Genomic DNA, 25816 nt, shown 5'->3' with positions numbered 1-25816 from the left:
CTTTAGCCCTTGTTCTTCATTCTCTGTGCCCCAGAGTAAGGCCTACAGGGTCCCAGGGAATCCTAGGATCTTGGGAGGGGAGGAAGGTACTAGGTGGTGTCCAGGAAACATGCCCTGTTGCACGTTTCTTGCACCCACAGACCCAGAGGGAAGACAGCCAGTGTGTGTGAGTGTGTGCGTGTGCGTTCATTCATTCCTCAATTACTCACCCAGTGCCTCTTTGCACTGCACCAGATATGGAGAAGAGAATACAGCCATAACTGAGGGGAGACTAGGCAGGTGGTTGGCTTCAGGTTCAAGGATCTGGAACCTAGATGCCCTGTCCTCCAGCCTCGGCAGAATTTCATAATCACTAAGTGGAGAGAAGAACACGAGGTGGTGTCTTTGGGGTGTTGGCTTCCCTGGGACCCCTTTCCTGCTGTGTTTCCCAGTCCTTGCATTTTTTCCCCAAGGAGAGAAGGAGACCAGAGAGAGAAGTAGTGCCGCAGTGGCTGGGTGACCCCAACCAAGTCTCTTTGTTACAGCAGGCTCCCTCCAGGCCAGACGTTCTCTCCCCCTTTTTACACTTCCGGAATGCCCCCGCCCCCTCAAGCTGGGCCTTGCTAGCTAGAGTGGGCTCCTGGGTGGGAGCAGCTCTCTGCTGCCCCCACCTGAGTCCAGCCTGTAGGTGGCAGGTGTCGGGTTAGGCCCAGCCCCCTCAGGGCCTAGCCACTCAGGTACCCGTTGGATCCTCCCCTTGGGCTGGGCTCTGTTTTATAAAGGGCCAACCCTGGGGTGTTGTTCCTACCTAGAAGCAGCTTCTCGGCTCCTTCTAGAACCTCTGTCAGGTTCAGCCTACTCGCCTCTACTCCAGCCTCCACTCCGGCCTCCACCATGTCCGTCCGGGTGACCCAGAAGTCCTACAAGGTGTCCACCTCCGGCCCCCGGGCCTTCAGCAGCCGCTCCTACACCAGCGGGCCTGGCTCCCGCATCAGCTCGTCCGCCTTCTCCCGGGTGGGCGGCAGCTTCCGGGGGGGCCTGAACAGCAGCATGAGTGTGGTCGGGGGCTACGGCGGCGGGGTCGGGGGTATGGGGGGCATCACGGCCGTCTCGGTGAACCAGAGCCTGCTGAGCCCCCTTAAGCTGGAAGTGGATCCCAACATCCAAGCTGTGCGCACCCAGGAGAAGGAGCAGATCAAGACCCTCAACAACAAATTTGCCTCCTTCATCGACAAGGTGAGGGTTCCCCACTCCGCGTGGCGGGCGGTGCCTGGGGCTGGGGGTCCTGACCTGTGTCTTGGTCGCCCTGTCTGTGGGCACTTCTCCAGCTCCCCACTGGCGACCTGCTGGCCCCACCCACCGTGGCCGCACTCTCCCAGCTATGACTCAGTCCTCCCGTGCCCTTTGGTTTAGCCCCGGGCAGCGAGGGGGAGAGGGGCCGGGCAGCCCCTGGTTCTAAACCTTGAGGTTTCCTCCTTCATGCATCACACCCCTACCCGAGTTCTGACCGGTCTGTGAAGCTTTCAGCCTGGAAGAGTCCGAGCTGTTCACCTGCGGGGTGGGACGGGGGTGGGGGAGCCCTGCTCCAGGTTAACCCTTCTCCCTGGCCCTGCCCCAAGGGCTCCCCAAAGGTGACCCTCTGCTTTCTTCTTCTTATTTTTTTAAATTTAAATAGGGTTTGATAGGATTGTGGAATAAGGAAGCGGGGGACTTGACTCAGAGGGCAAATACTGATTGAGGCTTTTGGCATTCCAGGCCCCGAGTGTGGGGGGCATCGGGATGAGTCACGACCTGGTCCCCGCCCTGGGAACCCGGGGTGGGCGGGGCCGGGCGTGGCAGAGACTCGCCCTCGGTCTTGGGGTGAGGGGCTGAGGCCCTCGGTCTTGAGGAGGCGCTCCCCTCCCTGGGGCAGCTCTTAGCTTCTGGGGGGCGGGGTCAGGGTGAGGGGGGCGCCACGAGCTGGCTTCAGGAAAGCCCATCCAGGATTCAAAGTCTGCGGGCGTTGGACACCCCGCCCAGGTTTCTTGTCCTGTTCAAGCCCAGAGTTTATGGCCTCAAATAAGGCGTCTGTCCGCCAACGCCCCTCTCCTCAACTCGGCCCTTGGCCCCCTTTCACTCTCCCCTACCCTGGCTCCGCCCCAGCCTGGCTCCACTTTTCCGAGGGCAGGCTCCGAGCCAGGCTCCGAGCCGGGTTTTGTAGACTCGATGGTTGCTGCCTCCGGGGCCCCGGGGCCCCAGCGCTCCGGAGGATTGGGCCCCTCCCTGCTGACTGGCTCCTGGAGGCATTGTGGGAAGGGAAGGAGGCAAATCCTGGGGCAGAGTAGCGCCCTTAGGAATTGGAGTCCCCGAGGGAATGGGCAGGCCCCTGCTTAGGGAGGGCTTGCGGGCTCCTTGACAGAAGGCACCCTCGACTTTCCTCCCTGACAGCGTTTTGTTAGCTCTGGGGTCCTCACAGTGAGTGGTGAAGGGCAGGCTCTGAGTCGGAATTCCTGGTTCACCGTGCTGTGCCCTTTCCTTTGATGGGGTTCCCTTGCTAAATCTGATTTCATCTATAAAATGGGCATGATAATCCGTAAATCAGAGGTTTTGGCTATTCAAGAGCTTAGCAGTGCTTGGCCCATATTAAGCAGCCCATTAAGGCTAACTGTCAAAAATCATTTACTTTTTATAATTTTGGGGCAGAATGACTTGGGGGAAAAAAGGATTTATAGAGAAGAATTTGTTGCATTTAGACCACACCCTTCAGACCGCTTTCTCTTTTAAGTCCCCTCAATTTAAAAAAAGCCACGTCTTTGAGTCAGTTAAGGACCACGCATTCCTGCTCTTGGAACCCGTCTATTATTCTTTCTTTTTCTTTTTTTTTTTTTTTAAAGATTTATTTATTTGACAGAGACCACAAGTAGGAAGAGAGGCAGGCAGAGAGAGAGGAGGAAGCAGGCTCCCCGCGGAGCAGAGAGCCCGATATGGGGCTCGATCCCAGGACCCTGGGATCACGACCCCAGCCGAAGGCAGAGGCTTTAACCCACTGAGCCACCCAGGCGCCCCTATTATTCTTTCTTTTAAAAATTTCCTTTCTGGGGCTCCCGGCTGGCTCAGTTGGTGGAGCACGTAATTCTTGATCTCCGGGTTGTTAGTTTAAGCCCCATGTTGGCTGTAGAGATTACTTAAAGAATACAATCCAAAAATCAATCTATCCTTTCTAACATGCCTTAGTTCCATGCTAAAATCTGGATTCCTTGAACCCAAGGAACCCCTCTGTGCTGGGGGCAGGAGGAGAGGGCTGTGGATTCAGGGGTGGAGTGGGGGAGGGGGAGACCTCTGCCTGCCTGGAGGAGAATCTCAGGGAGTGCAATGGGGAGGGGGGTGTTCAGTTTGCACCCAGATCTGCCTAGTCTCTTGCCTCTTGTCTGGCTGAAAGTGACATCTGCCCAGAGAGGCTCCTGAAAGGGCCTGCCTGGGCTCCTCTAGACCACCACAAGGTTGAGACCCAGGCTCAGAGAGGGGAAGCAACTCAGTGTCGCTCAGCAAGGGTTAGCTAGTAGCAGCCTTTGGCTAGAACCTAGGTCTTCTGGCCAGTGCTCTCCGGGCCAAAGGGCTGCAGTTTCTCTGTAATCTGTAGGAGTGCCTCGAAGCCACTCCATATAATAATAATGATGATGATGATACTATTTGATATGAGCAATTAAATTTCTTTTTCAATCTTATATAAAGTGTTAATTGAAACTTGGCTCTTCTTACTGATTTGTAATATACAGTCGAAGTAAATAAGACCTGTTTGTTCTGCAAATACCATTTCAACGTAACTCTCCTGGCCGCCCGTCCCTTCCTCCCATGCACTTGCTTGTCGTCCCCCTAACCCCCTGCCTCAGCTCTTGGGGGACATGTCTCCCTAATCTACTCACTATGGTGCCTTTTTCAGACCACTGGGGATTCCTCCCAGAGCAGTTAACTAGCTCTCTGGGTTCTGGATACATCCCTGGAAGTGAGCTAGAGGAAAAGACAGTGTTGGTTCCCCCCCAGACCCCTCCCCTGCCCCGTGGACCCGATGTGGACCTTCTTGCTCTTCCTTCCGTTATGCAGGTGAGGCACCTGGAGCAGCAGAACAAAGTTCTGGAGACCAAGTGGAGCCTCCTACAGCAGCAGAAGACCGCGCGGAGCAACATAGACAACATGTTCGAGAGCTACATCAGCAACCTCCGGCGGCAGCTGGACACCCTCGGCCAGGAGAAACTGAAGCTGGAGGTGGAGCTCGGCAACATGCAGGGGCTGGTGGAGGACTTCAAGAATAAGTGAGCTGCCCTCCTTCCTCCCGCCCCCTACCTGCTGGAAGTCTGCCGGCCCTGCCTAAGACCCCGTGGCCCCGGGCCTGATGGGCCGTGCAGTCCTGTATAATTAGGGTGATCAGAGGACCAGGTTTTCTAGGACAGTCTCGTTTTGTGCCTCTTGTCCAGGTGTAATTGTGAATAGCGCCCACCCCCTCTCAATCTGAGAACTGCCCGGGTTTGGATAACAGATTATATGTTAATACGTCCATGGTAAACCCAAGATGGTAAAGGCCTCTGTTGTGTACTTACAGGCCTGGCCCTCCTCCAGCATACCCCAGAAAGTTCTGTCTGAGGTCTCATGTTAGTCCCCGCTGCTGATCCTCTTCCTGTGCCTGATCCCATGTGTTTTCGTGGTCTCAGAGAGGGGTTTCTGGCTACAGGCTTCCCCACTGTCTGACCACAACCAGTGGTTGTGGGGTGGGGAGAGAGTGGCTGGTTGGGGCAGAAGGACAAGACCTGCCCTTGTATCCCGCATCTTCATGAACTGAATTTTCTAGATATCCTTGCCTCCCCAAATACATAGGACAAGCTCACCTTTTGCCTTCATCCTCTGATTCTAAGTCTGTTTCTCACCAGATATGAGGAGGAGATCAAAGAGCGTGCAGACATGGAGAATGAATTTGTCCTCATCAAGAAGGTGAGGGAGCCCCCCCTCTCCACCAGATGCAGGAGGTGGGGCTTAGAGACTTGGACTAATAAGGCTTTCTGGGTTCGGTCCCTAAATGTGTCCAAGTAATGGGATATTTGGCTATCTCCTAGGTATTCAGCATAGAAAAACCAACAGGGACGGGGTAGTTAGGTGCGTTTGGACAGAACTCTGGACATTGATATTGGGACATGGTTAAGAAAGTGGAGCAGAATTGGAGGTGTGGCCACAGAAGGCTTCCTGGAGGGGGAGGAGGAGGAGGGCTGCAGGAGAGGGAGGTAAAGGGGTTGGGTGGGGATACAGGTGTGATGGGGCAGAGACTGGAGGACCAGGCTACAGAGTGAGGTGGGAAAGTCATTTAGTTAGAAGGTTCTATGTCTGGGCCACTGGCTGCCCCTGGTTGCTGTCCTATGTGGGCACTCAGCTCAGACTCCCTTTCCCTGCCACCCAGGATGTGGATGAAGCTTACATGAACAAGGTAGAACTTGAGTCCCGCCTGGAAGGGCTGACCGATGAGATCAACTTCTTAAGGCAGCTGTATGAAGAGGTATGTTCTTGGGGCCTGAAGACTGAGGCCCCCCACCCCATTAGGCTCCTTCCTACCCCCAGCATGTCCGCAGACAGGGTCTTACCACTGAATAATTATAATTATTGATACAACCCAACATGGCTGTTTTATACATTTTGTCCCCCTGCGTGAGGGCAAGGGAGGATTATTACCCCATTTCACAGATGAGAAAAATGGGCTTGGGAATGAAATAGCTTGTCCAAGGTGGTCATCACAGAGTGGTGACCCAGCTGTACTTTGAACCTGGTTTGTTCCCAGAGCCTTTGTTTGGAATTTTTGGGCTTTGTAGCAAGCTTTTTAGGGGCTCAATGTTGGCAGCTGATTGGGGAAGGGCTCTGCCTCTTGGGTCACTCACCTGGAGCCAGGTGGCCTTTTGTCCTTGCTGACTTTCATCTGTATATCCCGCCGGGTTTCAGGCCTTTGACCCATCTTCCCAGCTCTAGCTCCCATCTTCTCTCCTCTGCTGGCCGCCCTGTCTTGTCCCTAAGGAAGTCCCTCTGCCAAAGGGGGCTCCTTATGTGCAAGGACAGGGCCTCATACCCCCTGTGCCATCCCTCCACCCCAGGAGATCCGTGAGCTGCAGTCCCAGATCTCGGACACGTCTGTGGTCCTATCCATGGACAACAGCCGCTCCCTGGACCTGGATGGCATCATCGCCGAGGTCAAGGCCCAGTACGAGGACATCGCCAACCGTAGCCGGGCTGAGGCCGAGACCATGTACCAGATCAAGGTGAAGAGCAGGGTCACAGGCTGGCCCTCCACTCTGGCCGGTTCTGTGCCCTAGTACTTGAGGAGGGAGCAGGATTTCAAACTCTCCTGCCTGCTGTGAGCTGGGCCCACCGCGTGGGTGCTTGGGGGAGAGGGATGTGCGTGTACCTGGAGGTCTGGAAAAAGGTTGGCAGTGGTGTGTGTGTATGTGTGGGGGGAAAGGGAGGTGAGCTGAGCTGGGTGCTTGCCTCACTCCTGCCTCACACCCACAGTACGAGGAGCTGCAGACATTGGCTGGGAAACACGGGGATGACCTCCGTCGCACGAAGACGGAGATTTCTGAGATGAATCGGAGCATCAGCCGACTCCAGGCTGAGATCGAGGCCCTCAAAAACCAGGTATTGGCTGGGCTGGGGGTGGGAGAGGATCCTTGGACATGTCTGCTCTTGGGTGAGAGCAGACAAGGTAACAAGGAGTGAGGAGGCTGGGATCAGGAAAGGAATGCTAGACCAGACTTTCAGTTTCTCAGACTGCCCCCTGGGTGGGGGAACAGTGCTGAGCAGGTCCCTGGGGCTGTGACGGGCCAGAGAGGGGTAGGACAGATAGCTTAGGCTCTAGGATGGAACCTTTGGTTCCCTTGAGTCTGCTTTATTTTATCTGTCTTATATATCAGGGTAAGGTCAGGTTCTCCTGCTTTAAAGCAGTCTCGAAAGCAGAGATGTGGTCCAGTTAGTTAGGCTGGGGATGATGCCTCATGGGGTCCAGGTGAGATGGGAGCTGCTCAGGTTTCCCTGTCCTGCTTCTGAAGCCCATGGTAGCATTTTCTTTGAGCTAGGTAGAGTTGCTTAGTCTAGGTCAGGGAGAGGCTCTGGTTCCCAATAGAGAGGGGAGGGGAAGGGTGGGTGCAGGGGGAGGAGGCAACCAGACTCTGCTCTACCTGCTGACCTGTCCCCCTGCCTGCACAGAGGGCTGCCCTGGAGGCTGCCATTGCCGATGCTGAGCAGCGCGGGGAGCTGGCCATTAAGGACGCCAATGGCAAGGTGGCCGAGCTGGAGGCCGCCCTGCAGCGAGCCAAGCAGGACATGGCTCGGCAGCTGCGCGAGTACCAGGAGCTCATGAACGTCAAGTTGGCCCTGGACATTGAGATCGCCACCTACCGCAAGCTGCTGGAGGGCGAGGAGAGCCGGTGCGTACTGGGGTCTCTGACCAGTGCTCTAGCCCTGGGACCTGGGGTGGGCAGGGGCGGAAATTGAGTCCTGTTGTCCTGGGACAAGGGCCTGGAGTTGGTTCTGATGTCCCATGTATCCTCTGGGTACAGGCTGGAGTCTGGGATGCAGAACATGAGTATCCATACTAAGACCACCAGTGGCTTCTCAGGTGAGTGTCTCGGCCTCGGGGTGGAGGGCAGGAGGGCGGGGCCTTTTTACACAGATCCTGGTCATTTTCCTCTTGTACAGGTGAGCAAGCTGGGGCCCAGTTAGAGGTCTTGTCCAAGGTCACATAACTAATTCAAAGCTCTCGGTTTTCCCCACCCATCCTAAAATTATGAGCCAGGGTGAATTCCCCAGCCTTGGGAACCATGTAGCAGATGGTAGGGAATGGGGACATGGAGCCTGATGTGTGCTTGGCCTTCTGTGCCCATTTGGCTGTTCTGTCTCTGACCAGGTGGCCTGAGCTCGACCTATGGGGGGCTCCCAAGCCCTGGCCTCAACTATGGCCTGAGCTCCTTCCAGTCCAGCTTTGGCCCCTCTGGGTCCTTCAGCCGTAGCAGCTCCTCCAAGGCTGTGGTGGTGAAGAAGATTGAGACCCGTGACGGGAAGCTGGTGTCCGAGTCGTCTGATGTCCTGTCCAAGTGAACAACCACCGTGGTCCCGCCCAGCCTCCCCGCTCTCGTGGCTGCCATAGAGCCTTTGGGGGAAGGAGCTGTGCAGGGGAGCATCGGGAACAGTAGACCCACCTAAGACTCAGTCCCAGTCCTCAGTCTGCCCCTGGGGGGAGTCTGCTGCCCTGGGTACCCCCTCTTGTCCATGCCTCCAACTAAAAGCCAATTGGGTGTCTTGTCCCAAATAAAGCCTCAGCCGGCTCTGCCCATCCCACTTGCTGTGTGCAGCCCTTGGCCATGGGGTGAGGGAAAGGAGGTCGGGAGGCCTCTCCTGGGACTCAGAAGCTGGGGTGGGGGATGGCTAGAACATGGAGAGGGGCACTGGGAAGGAAAGTCTGGCCTTCTCCAGGCTGTTCCCAGAGAGACCTCTTTGCTGAAAAAAAAAACCACGTGACACCTTGAGCATGAATGTGCTCTTCAACACCCCATTTCATTTTATCTGTGCAACAAACCCTTTGAGGCAGGCAGGCGGGTTTTAGATGCTATTAGCAGGAGAGAGTTCAATTTCCTTTCTGCAGACCTCCCAGGACTGCTTGCACATAGGGCCAAGTAATTGGCCCAGCGGGAAAGAGGAAGCTCTGGAATTTGTACTCTGCCCTTCCCCAGCCTCTCCTCCTCGTCAGCCAGGCACATGGCCTTTCCTTGGTGGCCACAGATGTCTTCTTACCGTCTTCATTCCTTTGCAGCTGGGGACCAAGGAGTCCCAGGTTTCCTTCCCCTTCCGAAGTCCAGAGTCCATTCGTAGCAATTGGACGTGTCCCACCCACGGTTTCTAGAAGCCAAGATCGCACAGGACTTGGCATTGATAAGTGAGCTCTTCCCAGCTCCCCTGATGGTTGCACCCATCCGACACCGGTCCTTGCCATTCCTTTGCCACCCTTTTACATGCAGTGTTAAGATTATTTTTAAGATTTATTTATTTGAGAGAGAGAGTGCAAGCTGGAGTAGGAGGGGCAGAGGGAGAGGAAAAGAGAATCTCCAGTGGCCACGCCGAGTGTGGAGCCCCACGCAGGGCTCGATCACGACCCTGAGCTCCTGACCTTAGCTGAAACCAAGAGTCGGACGCTTCACTGACTGCACCAGCCAGGCGCTCCCACAAGCAGTGTTTGTATTATACATACAGCTGAGTGTGTGAAGGGTGTGAGCCTTCTGTGTTTGCATGTGGAGGGCGTGCTGTGTTGATAGGGGTGTGTATATATATTCTGTGAAGTGTATAAAGGGGTTTGTCCATCTTTGCAGAAACTACAGCCTCCAGGGTCTAGGGCAGAGCCAGAGGTTGAGGACACACCTGGGTGGGGCAGGGCATCTCTGGCCCCTGGGCACCCCCCCGCCCCCCACTGCCACCCCAGGGGTTCCAGGCAGACACTCTGACCCCTTAGCACCGGACGAAGTGAGCACAAGCCCTTACTTAGTTCTGACTTTCTGAAGCACAAGGAGAATAAAAACCATGCAGAGAGTACAGTTGTGGGGACAGTGTGGGGGCAGGAAACTCAAGTTCTAGCACTGCTATGGGGTCTCAGGGGGGTTCTCCACATATCTCCCTGGCTACTCAGCTCGATGGATCTGCTTCCGGACTGATCCCAGGTCTTCTACTTCCCCACCCGCTCCCAGGGCTAGGCCCAGAGTTCTGGACTCTGACCACAGTAAAGGACTTCCCTCTTCCAGGATCAAACTAAGCACCATTGTTTAGAACACGATTATCTAATTTTTGGCAACAGCTCAAAGTAAGAAATTCATTTTTATCACAACCTACAGACTAAGCAACCTTCAGTTCATGTGGGACTGACTCTCACCAGGTCCCAGGAGGTGGCAGGGTGGTGTCAGAGCCCAGAGCAGGCGTGGCACCCAGAGAGAGGGACCTCTTGGCCCCTGAGGCCCTGAGTCAATATTTTAAATTGTGCCCCACCCAATCCTTGAAGCCAGCCACCTATCTTATCAGGCCCCGCCCCCACACGCCAGTGGGCATGTTGGGGGCAGCTAAGGGCCCCACCAATAGCCTCCTGGTGTTTTCACACCCCAGGTGTTTGCTCAGGGAAAGACAGGAAAACTCTGGGGAGAATTCCCTCCCTCTCTCCCCCTCCTTCCTTTCCAGGAAGGGTCTCTGTGTTCCCACTATGTGATCAAGGACATTCAGCGTTCAGGGGACACCAAATATAAGAGCTGGGCCCCCAATTCTCATTTAGATGTCCCTGAGGAAGGATGGAAGCTAACATTTCTGAAATACCTACTTGATGGCACATCTGGGGCTGCATCACATTCCAACTCTCCAGTGATCCTGGGGGGCGGGTAATAAAATCCCCATTTTATGCAAGTAGAATTTGCAGAAGGTTACACTGTAAGTGATGGAAGTGGTGTCCAACGCTTGGTCTAGGGCTTTTATACAATTCTATATTTTTATCATCTGTATGGCGTACACAGCTGAACAATTTTAAGCTTGTTTTTGTTTTTGAATGGACGATGTCTCCTGTACACAGTTCTTTTATTTTATTTTATTATTTTATTTTTAAAGATTTTATTTATATGTCAGAGAGAGAGAAAGAGAGAGAGAGAGAGAGAGCGCACAAGTAGGCAGAGTGGCAGGTGGAGGAGGCAGAGAGAGAAGCAGGATCCCCACTGAGCAAGGAGCCCAATGCTGGACTCCATCTCAGGATACTGGAATCATGACCTGAGCTGAAGGCAGATGCTTAACGGACTGAGCCACCCAGGCGTTCTCCCTGTACACAGTTCTCAGTACAAGGGGCCTCCTTCCCCACCAGCTACCTGATTTCTCACCCAGAGGGTAACTAAGTTACCTGTTTCTTTCTTTTTTTTTTTTTTTTTTAAGATTTTTATTTATTTATTTGTCAGAGAGATAGTGAGAGAGAAAGTGAGAACAAGTAGGGGGAGTGGCAGGCAGAGGGAGAAACAGGCTTCCTGCTGAGCAAGGAGCCTGATGTGGACTCGATCCCAGCACTCTGGGATCATGATCTGAGCCGAAGGCAGATGCTTCACTGACTGAGCCACCCAGGCGTCCTTAACGTTACAACATATGTCACGATTTGACATTCACCCAACACCTGTTCTTTCTCTTTTCCTTTCTTTATTTTTTTTAATGATTTTATTTATTTATTTGACAGACAGAGGTCACAAGTAGGCAGAGAGGCAGGCAGAGAGAGAGGAGGAAGCAGCCTCCCCGCTGAGCAGAGAACCCGACCCGGGGCTCGATCCCAGGACCCTGAGATCATGACCTGAGCTGAAGGCAGAGGCTTTAACCCACTGAGCCACCCAGGTGCCCCAACACCTGTTCTTTCCATATTAGTATGTAAATTGCTGCCTCTTGCTTTTTCAAAGCTTTATAATATTCCACTTATGGATGAGCCGCTATGTATGTATATATGTAAGTAAGCAAGCAAGGAAGCTCTACACCCAATGTACGACTTGAACTCATGACCCTGAGATCAAGAATCCCATGCTCTATTGACTGAGCCAGCCAGGCATCCCATATTTAAAAAATTAAAAAAAAATTTTAAATTTAAATTTAAGATTTTTAATATTTAAAATTTATTGTTAAATATAGCTAATATTTAAATATCATTTAAATCATATAAATTATATATAATATTTAACGTATAATTTAAATGATATTTAAATATTAATTAATAAATGTATTAAAATATTAAAAATTTAATTAAGTTTTAATTTTAATTCCAGTATAGTTCAAGTGCCACAGTTTATGTAACCAATCCTCAGTTGGTGGGTCTTTTCAATTTTCTGCTTCGTCAACAAAGTTGCAGTTAATAAGCTTGGGTCTGTGTCATATCGTATGTGGTGGGGATACCTGAATAATTCCTGGAATTGCTGAGTCAGAGTACAGGTACATTTAAATTTCTGATTGGTATTAGAAAAGAAGTTTGTTTTCTTATGGGACTGAATTTTAGTTTTCTAGGAAATCTATAGGTATAGAAGGCCCACGTTTGACGGGTCCAGATAAATCATTGTTCCTCATTGTTCTCACCTCTCACCCCTCTAGGAGCAAAAGAATGAGTTTTCCAAGCATTTGTGGGCCACTCTTCATACATTGTCATTTTAAGGTTTTGCTTTGCCTGCCCAAGGTGATCTGGGCTAGGATGGGCCACGATTGCCTCTTTGGGGGACTTTAAAGTACCTCAGGATGAGGGCCAGACAGATGATAGTGTTAAGGCCCTGGGAAGGGAGGAGGTGCTGGGAGCAGGAGCAGGGGAGGAAAGAAAGGGAGGCCAGGGCTGAACATGGTTGGTAGTCCCTGGGCTGGCCACTCTGCTGCCGCTTGGCATATCCTGGGGGGTGTTAGCTGCTCCGTGTATCCCTCCCCCCTTCTGGTAACAGAACTCTCTCCCGACCTGGCCAGTGGCACTGCCTTCCACTTCTTTCCCAACTGTCCTTCCCAGCTGCACCCTGTGGTCCTGGTGGGCCAGCCAGTCACACACCTCCTCTCTGGGCCCACAAGAGTGGGTGGGGCCAGTCTGGCCAATCAAAGAACAAAGGCTTTGTTCCTTTCTTGCTGGGGTATGACGGGTAAGGGCGGTAAAAGGCAGAAAGCACTTCATAGATTTCTGCTTCCAGGGGCGCCTGGGTGGCTCAGTGGCTTAAGCCTGTGCTTTCAGATCAGGTTATGATCTCAGGGTCCTGGAATTGAGCCCCACATCGGGGCTCTCTGCTCGGCGGGGAGCCTGCTTCCCCTTCTCTCTCTGCCTGCCTCTCTGCCTACTTGTGATCTCTTTGTCAAATAAATAAATAAAATCTCTGCTTCTAGAACATTTCCCAGCTCACAGAAGATTCCCATGGGCCCCTGACTAGAGTGCTCCTTTAAAAGGACGGATCAGGTTTGGTTAGTCTCCTGCTTGCAGCCCCTCCTGTTGACATGCAGAAGGCACCAAGTCCTGCCCTGGGGGTGGGGTTGGGGGTTGCCGGGCAATTTGGGCCTGATTGGCCTCTGCCTGTTGCTCAGGCCTCCTCCTGGCTACCCTCTCCTGTGTTCTCTTTGATTCTGTGGTGCATGCTTCTCAGGGCTTGGCTCCCATCACATCTTTTTCTGCTCGGGCCTACTGCACAGGCTGTCCTGTCTTCTTGGAACACAGTGCTTTTCTATGCACACTTAGGAGTTTCATATCGTCCTTCACAGGGCCCTCAATGCGGCATCTGCAGGAAAGCCTTCTAGACACCAGAGAGACCGGGTGGGCTCGCCCCTTCCTACCTTCCTTCCTTCCTTCCCTCTTCCCTTCCTCTTTCTTTCCTCCTCCCTCCTTCTTTCTTGTCTTTCCTTCCTCCCTCCCTCCCTTCCTTCCTTCCCTTTTTCTTTCTTCATGTTTATTTATTTATTGTTAGTAATCTCTATACCTAGCCCAATGTGGGGCTTGAACTCATGACCCTAAAATCTAGAGTCACATGCTGTTTGGACTGAGCCAGCCAGGCGTGCCCAGGGTGGGCTACGTCTATAATAAGTTCTCAAAGTAACCTGTATTTTTCTCCTTGTAGAATGAAACCGTCTGTTCATCTGCAATGCTGTCTTATTCATGGGAGCCATGCCTGATGGACTGCAAGTGCCGTAGGTGCGACAGAGACCCCGTCGCACCTGCCTAGTTTCTCCTGATCTTCAGGATCAGGAGCAGAGTGGTAGGCACACAGTACGTGGTCCAGAAAAAAGTTATTAAATACAAGAATAAATGAGCTATTTCCATAGTGATGGTCATCTATTTTGTATTTTATTTTATTTTATTTTTTGTCATTTCGAGCCTTCAAAATTCCTTCTTTAGGGGCACCTGGCTGGCCCAGTCGGTGTGGAGGGTGCGACTCTTCATCTCACATTGTGAGTTTGAGCCCTATGCTGGGTGTAGAGATCACTTAAAAATACAATTTTTTAAAAAAGATTTTATTTATTTATTTGACAGAGAGAGACACACACAGCGAGAGAGGGAACACAAGCAGGGGGAGTGGGAGAGGGAGAAGCAGGTTTCCTGCAGAGCAGGGAGCCTAATGTGGGGCTCAATCCCAGGATCCTGGGATCATTACCTGAGCCAAAGGCAGATGCTTAATGACTGAGCCACCCAGGCACCCTAAAAATAAAATCTTAAAAAAAAAAAAATCCAATAAAAAAAAAACCCCTCCTTCCTTTTGGGGAAAACCAATCAATTTGCTCACGCCTAGTCCAGAAGCTGCTGATGTACTGGCTTTTATTTTAATTTATTTTTTTTTAAAAAAAGATTTATTTATTTATTTGAGAGAGAGAGACACTATGAGCAGGAGGGACAGAGGGAGAGGGAGAGAAGCCCACTCTCTGCTGAGCGCAGATCCCGATGCCAGGCTCCATCTCCAACCCTGAGATCACAAGCTGAGCCTAAACCAAGAGTCAGATGCTTAACTGCCTGTGCCCCGCAGGTGCTCTTGTATTGGTCTTTTAAGGCATCTTCCTGCAAAGTGGCCTTGGCCCCACGGCTGCAATCAGGCCTTCTGTAAGTGCCTGGGAAAGGAGGGAAGGCAGACTTGGGGCCAAGTTTGGTGCAAATGTGCCTAGCTGTGTGTGGCCGGTGCCCGGAGAATGGGAACAAGGATGGCAGGAATGAATCCACAGACACCCAAGACAGGGTCCTTGGCCTGAAACGAACTCCAGCTTACCTGGGAAAACAATGCACAACCCAGAAAAGTCAACTTCCCTTGCTCAGTCAGCAGTCACTGGTCACCTGGGATGAGGAAGACACTGTCAGGTGCAGGGTGGAAGGGGACTGGATGTTTGGCGCCTGGCAAGGTGAGGAGTTGCTGTGCACGATGGACTCAGTGATGACTTAGGACAGCATTGACAGTTGGTGGTCCCCCAATTCCTCTGTAGCTAGAATTCCACTTTTAGGCTTTGGGTAGTTGGTTACCTGAAATAAAGACTACATACTTTTGTCGTTCTAGTAGGTAGCTGTGGCCATGTGAGCTGCTTCTTTCACTCCTCCTTTCTGCTGGTGTGAATGCATACGGAATGGCTCTAGTTCAGCAGCTATCTCGAACCATGAGGTGACCTCCAGAATGAAAGCCGTCCTGGGCAGAGCAAAGGAGAGATGAGACCTGGTCCATGCACCATGGGATGCCATACTGGCCTTGGACAGATGATTTCCATGCCTGGAAATTGGGAGAGAAATAAACTTCCATCTGTACTGAGGCACTGTTATCCTGGGTTTTGCTGTTACTATTAGCTGAAGCTAATCTTTGTAGAGTCTCAGGCGCCTAGCTTCCAGAGGAGCCCAGAAGATGAGCAGAGGGAGTGCTGGCTGGAGAAAGCAAACTGGCTTCTAGCCCCATCTTGCTCTTGACTTGCTCTGGGATGTTTGGAAAAAGCTCTCTCTTCTTGGGCCTTGGTCCCTTCATCTTGGACTGAGTTGTCGGACTCTGTGGTCACCAAGATATCTTCTCGCCTTGCTGTTTTATCTTCTGGATATTTTGAGGAGTCCTGGAAGCCCAGCATGCTAAGCTGAGAAAGTTGTACTCGATCTCAGAAACCATGGTGTCCCTGAAGAATTTTTCTGGGGAGGGGTGCAGGGATGGGAAGTGGTGGAGGTGCTGCTTTAGGAAGAGGAACCTGGTGTCTCCTGATGGGATGCCTGGCTAAGCCGGGGTGGGTCCTGGGTGAGCGTCAGAAGACCGACTCTGCCATGCCCTGGGTCTGTGACTGTGGCATACTGCCTCCCCTCTCTGAACTTCGGCTTGCTGCCAGTGACGTGGGGACAATTCGCCCCGTCCTAGGGCCATTGAGGCTGGGACACAGTAATGTATGTGAGAGAATTCTATGAACCCTAGATGGTGAGGCTTGCCCTTTCCCTCAGGAGTTCTTCCAGGATGAATTCTCTGTTGTCTTCCCTTCTGTGTCTGTGGCTCACCCCAGTGTGTGCACTCCCCATCAGACTGTGCCCCCCGCCTCCCAAAGCAGGTGGCTCAGGCCTTAAGGGAGTGGGGTCCTCAGGCACCTGCCTGCTGTGGCCCTCCCCCCGCTCCACGCAGCTTTTTCCTCCTCTCTTGCAGGTGTTAAGTGCTTACTTCGCCTGCTTCTCGCGTGTTCTCTGTGAGGAAGGAAGGTAGTCTTTCTATAGGTGAGGAACGGGGTCTGAGGCCCTGCCCAGGAGGGGAAGTCATTTTCTCAGGGTTGCCTGGCATGGGGTGGCAGCGTGTGGCTGGAAAAAGAGACTCTAAGCCAAAAGTTTTTCCCAGATTATTTGACCTGTGCAGACCCTTTGAAGCTAGGGGAAACTTGTGGGATGAGAGGAGAGAACTGAGAAGTGGGCCAGGCTGGTGGGCACACCACCAGGTGGGGGACAGAGGCAGGCAGTAGAGCTTTGGTCACCTGGGACCCATGGGTCACTTCACCCAGGTTTCAGGTGCCCCCTGGTGGGCATTTTGGGGAGTGCCCAGCCCATCACCTGTAGCCAGCTTCTGGATAGTTCCCCTGACTCTCCCTCTCCTTGCTACCAGTCTGCCTGTGGGGCTTACTGGAACGATAAGAATGTGAGCAACTTGGAGATCTTTTATTATTATTATTATTATTATTTTCGGTTTAGGAGGTTAAAATTCAAGGACTACAGGGGCCAGGCAGCTAAGGTAAAACAGAAAACTTGGTGTGGGGTGAGAAGTTGTGGTTAGTCACATGCTGTTGGCGCATAAAACATGCTGGGATGTTCTTCACATTCACAGAGACTTACGCTCTCCCATGGTCTTTTTTGAAACATGCCAGCCTTTCATCCCCCCCCCCCGAAGACTGAAAGATACACACAGGGCGGTTTACTTTTCTGTTCTCTGTCTCATCTTTTCTCATTTTCTCATTCTTTTCTCTATTTCATTTTTATTAGGAGATAGCATAGGTGTGGAAAAGGCCTCTGACACTTGGCCTCATTATAAGGAGAGTAAAAGGCGGTGGTGAGCACAATGGCAAACTAGAGCCACTTTGAACACCTGGGGCCCAGGCACACCTGCTCTGTTACCCTCTGGCTGTGCCCTTGCACCCCTGCTGAGGAGCCCAAGGGGCCAAAGGGACATGGCCACCCACAGAGTCTGCGTCTTCCCGTCTTTTCCAGTCTGCCCCAAGCTCACTTCCAGGAACTGCTGGGGCTCCTTCCCTGGGTCCCACCTCCTTCACACCTCCTCCCAGCAGCTGAGGGGTGGCTGATTTGGGGGCTGGAGGCCTCTAGAGCAACCCTGCTGAGAGTTCTGAATGTGGCCAGTCTGAATTGAGATGCGCTGTGATTATAAACCCACAGCAGATCTTCAAGACAGTAGGAGATGAATATAAAATACAAATAATTTAAACACGATTTACATGTTGAAATAATATTTTGCGTATGTTGGGTTAAATACATACACTATTCAAATTAGTTCCATTTCTTTGTACTTTATGAAGGTGACTACTAGAAAACTAAAAAGTATACATGGCTCGCATTTGTAGCTCACACTGTTGGGTTGGTACAGACGGCCCTTGGAAGAGTTGTCCTGGTATTCATGGAGGTCCCTCCAAATGTGGGATGAAGTAGGGGATGGAGCTGGGTCAGAAGGGGAGGGAAGCTGTGGGCCTCCTTTTGCCTGTTCTGTGCCTGTCCACATGTTGGGGCCGGGCCCAGGGCAGCCTCTCTACTCAGATCCTCTCTACTTAGACCCTACCTGCTGTAGATGGGCAAGGTCTAGAACTTTCACCCAGTTTCCAGAACTTTCCACTTTGCAACAGAAATTGGAAATCTGAATTTTTGCATGAAATATCCTGATTTTTAAGTGTTGACAGCTAATTCAAATGTTTAGAAAAAACACACACACTCTTGGCCAAGACCCCACAAGCCAGGGAAAACATATCTTTGAGCTTTGGTTCAAAGTTAGGGAGACTGAGGTCAGAGAGACAAAGTTTGAATTGGTTCCCACAGCAAAGGAGCACATGCCATGGTGCAAGGGACTGAGGGAACCATAAAATCTCCAACACCAGCATCCGTCCCCATTTGCCAGACTTTGAGAGTCCAGTATTGGTGTCAGGCACCAGTGCAGTGGTGGGGGCCCGAGGGACACAGAAAGCCTTGGATTTTCATCTTTCCCTGAAGCATGCTGCTCAGCCTGTGTGGACTCCGCAGGACTGGGCGCTAAGACTGGGCCATATCCTGAGGGAAGGTCGGGTTTGAGAGAATAGAAGTACTCCAGATGCCCACTGGGGGGCAGCAGAAGAGCAGGGATGAAGCCGCTCTACACGCTCTTTGGAGAGGACGGGGCGGGCAGGACGCGGCTTCCTCCCCAGTCCAGGAGCCGGATCCGGGAGGCCCCTGTGTTGCAGGCCACCACAAGCCCACAGGGTGCTTTTGTGCCAATCCGAGAAAGCTCCCATCCTCCTGCGGGATACAGCCGTGGGTATGGCTAGGTGAGTGGAGCTTGGGGTGGATTTTAGTCCCCATCCACTGTGCCTTACACATATGACCACCCAGGGGCCAGTGCTGTGGTGGTGGGGAGCTGGGGGCACACCCAGGAGCCGAGTGGGCCAGCTCTATTTCCGCAGGGGTGTCTCTCCTGCTATAGCGCGCTGGAAGTCTGAGTTCCTGCATAGAGGTGGCAGGGTCTCCCCTAGAGGGCGCCATACTGTCAGGTGCCGGTCGGCTTGCTCTCATCTTTCCAGCAGGTGGCAGGCTCGCCGCTCCATCAGCAAAGCAGTGGGCGGGGAGGGTGGGAGGACTATGCTAATGAAGCGTTGGCCGATGAAGCTGGAGACAGGCCGGGAAGGATGTGCACAGCAGGGGTCAGAGGGGGTTCTTGGCTCTGAAAGAAGGGACACCTGCTTTGTGAGAACATAGGTGGCACCGCGGGTCAGCAGCTCGGAGGCCGGGTGCTCTGTTGCTCCAAAGGCTCCGAGAGGGAAGTCACTGAGTGTCTCAGCAGAGCCAGGGCTAGAACTTGGGTGTCCATGTTCCCTGTCAGTCCTCCTGTCTCCGCAGCACTCCGGGTTGATTCTGATCATGTCACACCCTGACTAATCCCCTTCCTTAGGGGAGAACCAAGTCCCTGAGCTTGGCATTCCATGCCCTGCCTGACCTGGCTGAAGACCACCTCTGCAGCCACAACCCCCACCATTCCCCCCGCATCCCCCTCTCTCTGCCCATGAACTCCTTGCGGGTTCCTGGAGGAATCCACCCGGCACTTCCCAGCCTTAATGTACGCTCTCCCCCTACCCTCAGTGTGTGTCTCCTGTCTGGCCCCTCCAAGGCTGGGCTCCCCCACTTCCCTGTACTCCACTGTGGGGTCCTATCCACTGGGTCACAGCTTCCCCAAAAGACGGTGATGTTGGTGAAGGCCGTCTGCCTGGAAAGCATCGTGTATCCCTGGGCCTGGCACAGAGCCAGTGGTGGGAAATATCTGTTGTTTAGATGAAAGGGAGTCCTGCCCACCTCCTGTGCCCTGTCAGCTGCAGCCTTGCCAGCACAGAGGGAAAACGGGGGGGGGGGGGCGTTGCAGAGGTGTGTGTTTGTGAACGTATGCGCGTGTGCGCGGGTGTGAGCACACACGTCTGTGTTGCGCACTCATACAGAGGGCCTCAGGCAGCCGCGATAAGGCCTAATTCATGGGGGTGGTTGTATGGACACAGGCGCAGACAGACACCAACAGGCACCAACAGGCACCGGCAGACTGGGTCAACCCGGAAACACAGCACTGTACACAGCGGGGGATTTACTTTTCCAACTATATTTTCATTCAAGTGTATTATACATGCAGAGGCACTCAGGTCCTAAGCCTACGGCTTGATGCGTTTCCACAAACTGAGCACGGCAAGGTACCAGCAACCTGATCAAGAAGGAGCAGGGCCAGCCTCCCAAAACCCACGGTGGGAGCTTTCTAAGTGCCTGTTGATTGACTCTCAAGTCAGGAGAGGGAGGAGGAGAAGGGCACAGAGAGGAGCGAGTCTGGGGCCTTCGGACCTCTGCTTATCGCCCCTGTGGGGTCTGGGCCTCCCCAGTGTGGCCTGAGGAGCTTTATTGCTCTTTGGACCCCGGCCCTCTCCCTGGTGCCTCTGCCAGCAATTTGTCATTGTCTCTCCTCCTCCAGCGCCCCATCGGCCAGGCTCTTGCAGGGCTTTCTTCTTGGGCAGTGGGCCCACGGCTTACTCCTGCCTGCCCACCTCAGCTGCCAGAAGCTGCCTAGGGTTCTGTGTAAATCAGCCACTGGGCAAGTTTGCTTTTCTTCCTCACTCCTGGAGGTGGGTGCAGAGGACCACTGTGAAAGGGCATGACTTCTGGGGGGACATCTCCTAGCCCCCTGGCTGGGCCAATCATACCTGCAGAATAGGAACAGAGCAGGGAGAAAATGAAGCCCACCCCAATGTCTTGGGGCTTTGAACACCAGGGGCGTGTGTGGGCAGAGACCTACACCCCGAGAACTGCTCTCTTGGGGCACAGCTGGTGTGACTGAGTGGGACAGTTAGCATCTCCTGGTGAGGCTGGGCCAGTCTGTGTGACCAGCCACACTCAGAGCATGGTTTCCTCCAGCTGTGGAGATGGCATGGAGGCCGCATGATGCCATGCATCTGTCACAGGGCTCTGTGTGACTGGCAGTGCGGGGGGCACAGGGGGTAGATGCCTGAGTGGTTGCACGTGCGGGGCTGCATGTGTGGGGCCGTGAGAAAGAGTGCTGGCCGTGTGTATGCTGGACAGCCCGCGAGGATGGCAGATGTCCGTGGGTTAGGGGACAGTGTGACAGACTCACAACTCTGGCTGTGTTTGCTCCCTGCCATCGGGAGGTTACCAGTTACTGGGGGAAATATCCAGTATTGCTGAGGAGGGGTCAGTGTGAAGCAGGAGAAGGGACCAGGGGCCTCTGGATGGGCTGTGCCTTCCCTCTAGGGTCTTGCCCCTCCTCTTGGCCCCCAGCTCTGAGCGTCAGGCACCCTGCCTACTGCCTGCAGAGATGGGCGAGGTGGAGCCCCGGCTGGGGCCCAGATGCTGAGGTGGCAGGCCCAGGAGGTGGGGGTGGGGCGGGGACATGCCGGAGCGGCAGCCGGGAGCCCAGGGCACCCTGCCCTGTGCTGAGTTGGCAGCTGGCTCTGGGAGCAGGCGGGGCCCCACCCGAGCAGGCTGGGGCAGGCCGGGCGGGGTCTCTCCCTGGCCAGGGACAGGAGAGAGCTAATGGGGCAAGCCTGGGCCTTGTTTTGCCAAGACAGAGGTGGAGGGACAGTGGTCTCTGCTGGGGGAGCTCCTTTTGTGAGGGGGTAGTGTGTGCACACACACCCATGCTCCTACTGTTGTGTGTCTGACTGGCGTGTGTCTTTGTAGTTTCCTCTTGGTGGAGGCACGTATCCACGGGTCTGCATGAGGGCCACGGTAGTGGTAGTGGTGGTGGTCGTGGTGGTGTGTGTGTGTGTGTGTGTGTGTGTCTGGCACCCGGGCATGTTTGTGGGAGGGTCTCACTTGGAAGTGTGTGCCCACATGACTGCCTTGTGTGCGCCCTTGTTGTGAAGGCCTGCATGGCTTCTGTGTGTCGTGTTTGTGGAACATCGGTGTGAACTTTCTCTGAGGCCTGTGTGTGTGTGCACGTGTGTCTCTGTGTGTGCATGATTTGTTCAAGTTCTAGTTGCAGAGGGCAGAGGGATTGTGGTGGGCAGTGGCCTGTTGGGGGGAAGGGGGAGAGTGGGTATGGGGGGTGGAAGGCTCCAGGCTTCCTGGCTTGGGGTCTGGCCAGGCCCTGGAACCAATTCATTTCCATGACAAATCTACATGCCCTTCCTGTTCCCCCGTCACCCCCTTTGTGGGGGTCTGGAACAATGTGTGTGTACGATGACCTACAAACTATTTACCGCCGTGTGTAAACATGCCATTCCCCTAAACACCATGTGTGTAGCACATGAAATATGCAGGTATAGGGTGACACGGACTCCTGTGCGTCTATGTGCCCAACCCCCACCAGGCATTAGGTATGTGCATTCGTGTGTGTGGGGTTTCATGACACTGTGTGAGTGTGTGTGTGTGTGTGGGTCCCATGAAGTTTATAGATCTAGCTGACAGTGTCCCTCCTCAGCCCTCTCCCTGCTGGGGATCTGGCATGTACTTTCTGTTACCTCCTCCAAAGCCCGCATGTCCTGACACTCAGCTTCTTTCTGTTCCCCTCCCGGGTCCCCACCCTACTCCTTCCCACAGCCACCAAGGATCCTCCCCTGGGACAGGAAATCCTGCGTGAAGTTGAGAATTGGGCTTTTCTGTGGAGTCAGTGGTTTTCCCCAAGGTTGCTGTGGTACCAAGCGGCCAAGGGGAGGCTTCCACCAGCTAGGGGTTGGTGGGGGGGGGGGGCAGCCCCGGCCACGGGCTTTTTTAAAGATTTTTTTTTAAAGATTTTATTTATTTATTTGACAGACAGAGATCACAAGTAGGCAGAGAGGCAGGCAGAGAGAGAGGGGGAAGCAGACTCCCTGCTGAGCAGAGAGCCCAATGCGGGGCTCGATCCCAGGCCCCTGGGATCATGACCTGAGCTGAAGGCAGAGGCTTTAACCCACTGAGCCACCCAGGCGCCCCAAGAGCATAGGTTTTGAAGCCAGACAGACCTGCGGTCAAATTCAGATTCTGACAAGCTACACTTGTGTAACCTACATGCCTCGGTGTCTCCTCTGCTGATTTTTGGAGTTGCTATCAGAAGGAATGGATGAGATGAACATAAAGCTTCTGGCATAGGGCTTGGCACCCAGGGGTCTTCTGACATGGGTCCTTTTCTGTTCAAGGGATGGCTTTAAGATCACTGTGTGCTGTTGCGTGTAAGGCCCAGTGCTTTGAGCCTGATGCGCAGGGGAGCATCTGGTCTCTGACCTTCGGCGGCTCTGCAGTGTGGACATGGGCAGAGTCCGGATTTGAGAACTCTCTAAATGTAGCCGCTGACACACAGGTCTGGGCCTCTCTGAGCTCAGGCCTAGAATCCCTTCAAGAAAGAGGCTGGATGTGGCGACTGGGACGTGTTTGGAGGGCATGGGGTGGGGTGGGCAGTGCAGAGATGATCTTGAAATGGTGGTCGCGGAAGGACACCCTAAATGGACCAACATGCAGACTCTAAAAGATAACCAGAGCGCCGTCAGCTGGATGCGCAAAAATCCGGAAGAGGGAGGAACAGAGACACTTCCAGAAGGACAGGCAGGGCTTCCCACTTCAGAGGGACAGAAGTCCCCACCACCCCAAGGACAGACACTCAGATTCCCCAGAAAAAGGGACACCTGACTGTGCCCCCCTAGAGAGCCCCCTGCCTCCTGCCCGCACCCCTCCCTCCCGCCCGCCCTGCTCTCCCTGCTGAGTCAGGCTGTCCCAGCTTAGCGGGGCGGGTCTTGGCTGGAAGCAACTGGGCATCCGTCCAACTCCAGGGTGGTGGTGGGGGGAGGGTGAGTCACCGACAGGGGCACAGCCGGAGCCGCCCTGGGCCCCCGCGGGCCACCGTGGGAGCGTTGGGGCCCAGCCAATCGGTGGCTGCCACCCGTCCTGGCGCTCTGGCCCCGCCCCCGCCGCGGACGTTTGGCTTCCCAGTTCCCAGGGCCCTTTGCCGCCGAAGGGACCCTTGACCCGGTGGCACCCAGCCTGATCCCGTGGTCTGTGCTTCCGGAGGGAGGCTGTAGGAGACAGATATCCGCACTGGGCTTTCAGGGAAGAGAGCTCCTAGCCAGAGTCAGCTCCTCCCAGGGGCCCCCTTGCTGTCCCATTGACTGGTTAGGGGGAGGGGTGGCTGCCCAGGTGACAGGGGGGACTGCCCCCTTCTTGCTGTCCTTCGAGTCCTTCCCAGGTTGTCTCTGCAGGGCACTCAGCCTCTCTGGGAAGGGGACAGACTGCCCTGGTTTCCCAAGCTAAGGGCGTGGGCAGGCCACCCACTGTCTGTCCTCTAGCAGTCTCTGTGGCCAAAGTTCCTGGTCCTTAGTCCGGCACGTCGTACATTGTTGCCAAGGCTCTGGTGACACCAGCTACTGAGCCTGGCGGGGCCAGGGTCTGGCCCTTGACATTGACACACGTGCAGAGATGCAGAGACTCATCTGAGCAGGTACAAGGCCGTGCAGACGCATGGACCCATACAGGCAGGCCGGCCAATGTCATATCCAGATTTTCACATATATATGAGAAAACACACACATACACACACACACACACAGACATGTCAGTGTGTGAGAGGCAAGCGTCCCAGCTTGATTGCTTACTAGTTACCTGACTCTGGGTGGGTTATCAAATCTGTTTCCCTCTCTGTAAGACAGAGATAGCTAGGATAACTTCCTTAAGGGTTGTTGGGAGAATTAAAGGCAATAACAGCTGGAAAGCGCCTGGTACACTGTAATAATTCATAAATGGCAGCTGTGGTGATCACCCAGACCCACGTGGATGTAGCCACACAAACACACTCATGGACTTCTACCATGGCACTTGGACACACCAAACCTCAGACGGCCGTATGCGTGAAGGGACCGGGTGTGTTTGCACATAGATACACAGACACAAGCAGCACCCCCAAGGAAAACAACCACCCCCACAATAACCATACAAGCAGGTTTTACTGCTCTGGGTGTGATGGGAACAGCAAGCCCAGCTGGGTGGGGGGGTGGAGGCCTCCGCGTCGGGCGGTGCCCGCTGTGCTCCCGCTCCCACTCAGCCCCAGGGAGAGGACGCTTTCATTCTTCCAACACGCCCCTCTCTGTCCCCCTACAGCAGTCACCCCATCCCTTCTCCACTGTCGTCTGCCATCAAACCCCACCTTTTCCTTGCAGCCTGAGTCCCGGGGTGGGGCCCCCAAGGATTTGGGCTCTCTGTGGTTGGTGGCCAGGCACGATGGCCTGGCTTTCTGGGGGAGGGTTTGGGAGTCATCCTGGGGGGTGCTGTCCCCACCACTTCTCTGGGCTGGTGGATTCTGGAGGGTTGGGGTGGTGAGGATTTGGCTGCTGGGCCCTGAAAGCAGCCAATCGGAATACCCCTGTGGGCTCAGATCCCCCTGGGCTCTGGACAGGATTCAGACAGCTTCTCTCTACTTTTTATTTTATTTTTATTGTGGTAAAAACTCTCACCATGAGATCTACCCTCTTCAATTTTATATGTCCCATATAGTGTTGCTAACTACAGGCCGAATGGTGTGCAGCAGCTCTCTAGAACTTTCTCCCTGGCACAATGGAGCCACCCTCTGTTTTGCCTTGTGCTCCCCATCCCCAGCTCTTGTCTGACCCCCCAGCCCTTCCCAGGGATGGGGACATTGGAAAATGGGTCTTTAGTCTCAGGGAAAGCTAGAAGGACTCCCTGCCCTTCAGCTTGGGAGTGAGAGTCCTTTCCTGTCGGGCCATGGCCACACCAGCCCAGTTTCCACTTAGCGCTTTGCCATTTGCCTTAAAGTCCTCTCTCCTCATTCACACATTAGGATACTGGACAATTCCAGTACCATAGTACCTGACAGTACCTGTCAGAGGTGGAAGGAACCCCTAGCGTTACATGAAGTCAGAACCAGAGATGGAGGGTCTCATGTCTGAGTTGACACAGTGATTCTGTAAGAAGTAGCAGTGGGATCGAACTCGGGGCTCTTGCCTCCTCATCCAGAAGAGAGCCCCATTTCTCAATGCTCCCATCTCCCCTGCCCCTCGTGTCCATTTTCACAGGGAACAGGTCTGAGCCCCTCCCGTGGCCCCCTGGTCCTAGGAACTGGGGTTGGAGACTGGAGCAACGAGAGGACCCAGGCCCTGTGCTCTGGAGCTCCAGCCTGCTGCGGGAGGAGGG

General features: G+C 53.9%; 1 protein-coding gene across 1 annotated transcript; it reads left to right on the top strand.

Moving 5' to 3' along the window:
* Positions 1–783: 783 nt before the first annotated feature.
* On the top strand, positions 784–8322 carry KRT8 (keratin 8). The gene is made up of 9 exons (XM_080811646.1): positions 784–1215; positions 4060–4268; positions 4881–4941; positions 5402–5497; positions 6084–6248; positions 6499–6624; positions 7192–7412; positions 7545–7603; positions 7892–8322. Exons 1-9 carry the CDS (start codon positions 874–876, stop codon positions 8080–8082), a joined length of 1470 nt encoding a protein of 489 aa, XP_080667772.1. The 5' UTR covers positions 784–873; the 3' UTR covers positions 8083–8322.
* Positions 8323–25816: the final 17494 nt, after the last annotated feature.

The sequence above is a fragment of the Martes martes genome (genome assembly GCF_963455335.1).
Source record: "Martes martes genome assembly, chromosome: 8".
Classification (NCBI taxonomy): domain Eukaryota; kingdom Metazoa; phylum Chordata; class Mammalia; order Carnivora; family Mustelidae; genus Martes; species Martes martes.
The sequence above is the reverse complement of the archived record's forward strand: the minus strand, read 5'-3'. Positions and strand labels throughout refer to the sequence as shown.